This window comes from Cariama cristata, unplaced genomic scaffold, assembly GCF_000690535.1.
Source record: "Cariama cristata isolate BGI_N322 unplaced genomic scaffold, ASM69053v1 scaffold5417, whole genome shotgun sequence".
Lineage (NCBI taxonomy): Eukaryota > Metazoa > Chordata > Aves > Cariamiformes > Cariamidae > Cariama > Cariama cristata.
Window position 1 is genome coordinate 108,161 of NW_009628223.1, and position 2,426 is coordinate 110,586.

At 44.3% G+C, this 2,426-nt stretch overlaps 1 protein-coding gene across 1 annotated transcript in view; it reads left to right on the top strand.

Moving 5' to 3' along the window:
- LOC104165153 (engulfment and cell motility protein 1-like) overlaps positions 1 to 2,242 on the top strand; it is a gene marked incomplete at its 3' end in the record, with an annotated part of 63,382 nt that extends 61,140 nt beyond the window's left edge. The window contains exon 8 of the mRNA XM_009704714.1: positions 2,091 to 2,242. Within this exon, the coding sequence (XP_009703016.1) occupies positions 2,091 to 2,242 (152 nt within the window). The remainder of the gene's footprint in view (positions 1 to 2,090) is intronic.
- Between the last annotated feature and the right edge of the window lie 184 nt (positions 2,243 to 2,426).

Below are 2,426 nucleotides of genomic sequence, written 5' to 3' on the forward strand. Positions count from 1 at the left end.
TGACTGATTTGGTTTATTGTGTGAGCAGTGCAGAGCTGCTCTGTGCATCTGCTGTCCGTATTGCGGGCCTTCTAGACATCTGGCAGCTCTGGCTGCGATGCATCAAAACCCAACTGGATTACTGTTAAGAGAGGTAGGGTAGTACAGTGCTGCTGAGATACAGCTTGTTACTCTAATGTGAATATTACTTAGGCTCAGGGACTTGCAGGCGGCAGGTATTGGGAGTCCAGAATAGAAAAGGGCTGACCGAGTTGCTTCTCTCCTCCTATTCTCCATGCACACATGGGTTGGTTCTTTATTTTCTGTAAAGTCAGTGTGTATTCTCTGAATTGAGTTGTATTCAGCACAGCATGTTCCTGTTGTGGTAATGCGAACCAAGTAGCAGAGCAAACACTCAGGGACTTGCAGGCGGCAGGTATTGGGAGTCCAGAATAGAAAAGGGCTGACCGAGTTGCTTCTCTCCTCCTATTCTCCATGCACACATGGGTTGGTTCTTTATTTTCTGTAAAGTCAGTGTGTATTCTCTGAATTGAGTTGTATTCAGCACAGCATGTTCCTGTTGTGGTAATGCGAACCAAGTAGCAGAGCAAACAGCAGTGCTGCATATTCAGCACTGCATGTTCCTGTTGTAATGCGAACCAAGTAGCAGAGCAAACAGCAGTGCTGCAATAGGTTAGAAGAGGAAAGATCTAGCCCTCTTTCCTTGTTGTCTCCAGCCAAAGTTGCGGAAAGGCTGTTTTGCTCCTTCAGTACTACGGAAAGATCTATCCCTCTTTCCTTGTCGTCTCCAACCAAAGTTGAGGAAAGGCTGTTTTGCTCCTTCAGTACTACTCAGAACATTGCAAGTGTGAAACAATGTCGTTGTCCACATATCAATATTTAACTGAGAATTTTTACAGGCAGCTAGGCAGCTTTTCCAAGCATAGGGCATGCCTTTCCTCCTCCAGAAGGAGAATGATGCCAAGGTCTAAGCAAGCATCTGGAATCAGCAGCAGTATAAAGGCGTTAGTGTTTTGTAGCATGAGTGCTGAAGAAGTGTGTGGACTTAGAAGTTTTCTGGAAGGAACGCATCAAACTTGAGATGGGTCCGCTGTAGTCTGGAGGGCAAATAACTGTGGTCACACAACGTTTCTTCTGTCTCTCTGTGCTTCCTTGAGTACCTTGCAGCTTGGCTGTGCTGGTATCGATGCATTCGAGGAAAACTCAGGCAGTTCTCGCTTTCTGCATCAGCAGATGGCAAGCTTCTTCCCGGGAAGCCGGATCTGTGGACTGGGCAGCATGTGGAAGAACGCGCATTGCCACATCTTATTGTCCAGCTGTGTTGGCTCTGCAGATGAGTGTGCAGTGTGTCATTGCCACACTGCAAAAAAAGCAGAGGTCAGACCTGGTTTTAATTAACGTGCCATTTGTTTGTGGCAGCTTGCAGTAAAAGTGAAGTGAGTCACTGAAGCAAGCCTTCACTTAGCAGGGCTGGACTCTAGACAAGAGTTATGGGACCAGTTGTGCTGATAAATGATCATCAGCAGAGTTTTAATTTGTAACCTGGAGAGAGCTTTCAGTGATACTGGTAACAGCAAGGGAGGAAAATAAAAAAAACATGTTTTGCTAGAGTGTGTTTTGCCAGAGTGTATTTTGCCAGAGCGCTAGGTGTAAATTTCTCTTTTGAAACATTTGCCTTGAGCCTAGATATTTGTTTGGAGAAAACTGGCTGCACAGATTTCTACTGGAGAAAATAAGGAGTATTCTCCTTGTCTTTTCCAAAGTTTTGCTCACAAAAAATATAACCATTCTAGCTCTTTAGTATTGATTTATCATGTTCATAATGTAATGTTGAAGCATATATTTCAGTGGTATGAATATTGATGTAAATCTGTGGCAATTTGTGCCGGCTGAAGAATCTGTGCCACTGTGTCCTTTGAAGGTATCTGCAGGTCCTGGTTGATTGCTTTCAGGTATTCACTGATACCTGGTATGTGGACAAGACTTTTTTTATTCTAATGCCTTTCTGAGCCACATCCACAATTCTCTTTCTTCCCTTTCCCCATTTTCATGTCAAGATGTAAATTTTTCTAAAATGTTTGAATTTGTAGATAGCAAGCTATGTGAACAAATTTGCCTCGGACATCTCTATCTTGCAACGGTCACTAGCAATCCTGGAATCGATGGTGCTGAATAGCCACGACCTGTACCAGAAGGTGGCCCAGGAGATCACAATTGGGCAGCTGATCCCACATTTGCAGGGGTGAGTGTCTTCAGCTGCTAACTGATAAGGTGGTTTGGTTTGGTTTGGTTTTGCTTTTTCCCCAAATGAACACAGCAGTTGGTAAAAAGAGCGGTATAAAGTCTGGCAACCTCCTGTATGACTCCTGCACCCACTATAAGTGGCTGGATGACTGGAGCTTTCTGGAGTTGCTTGATTGTTGATT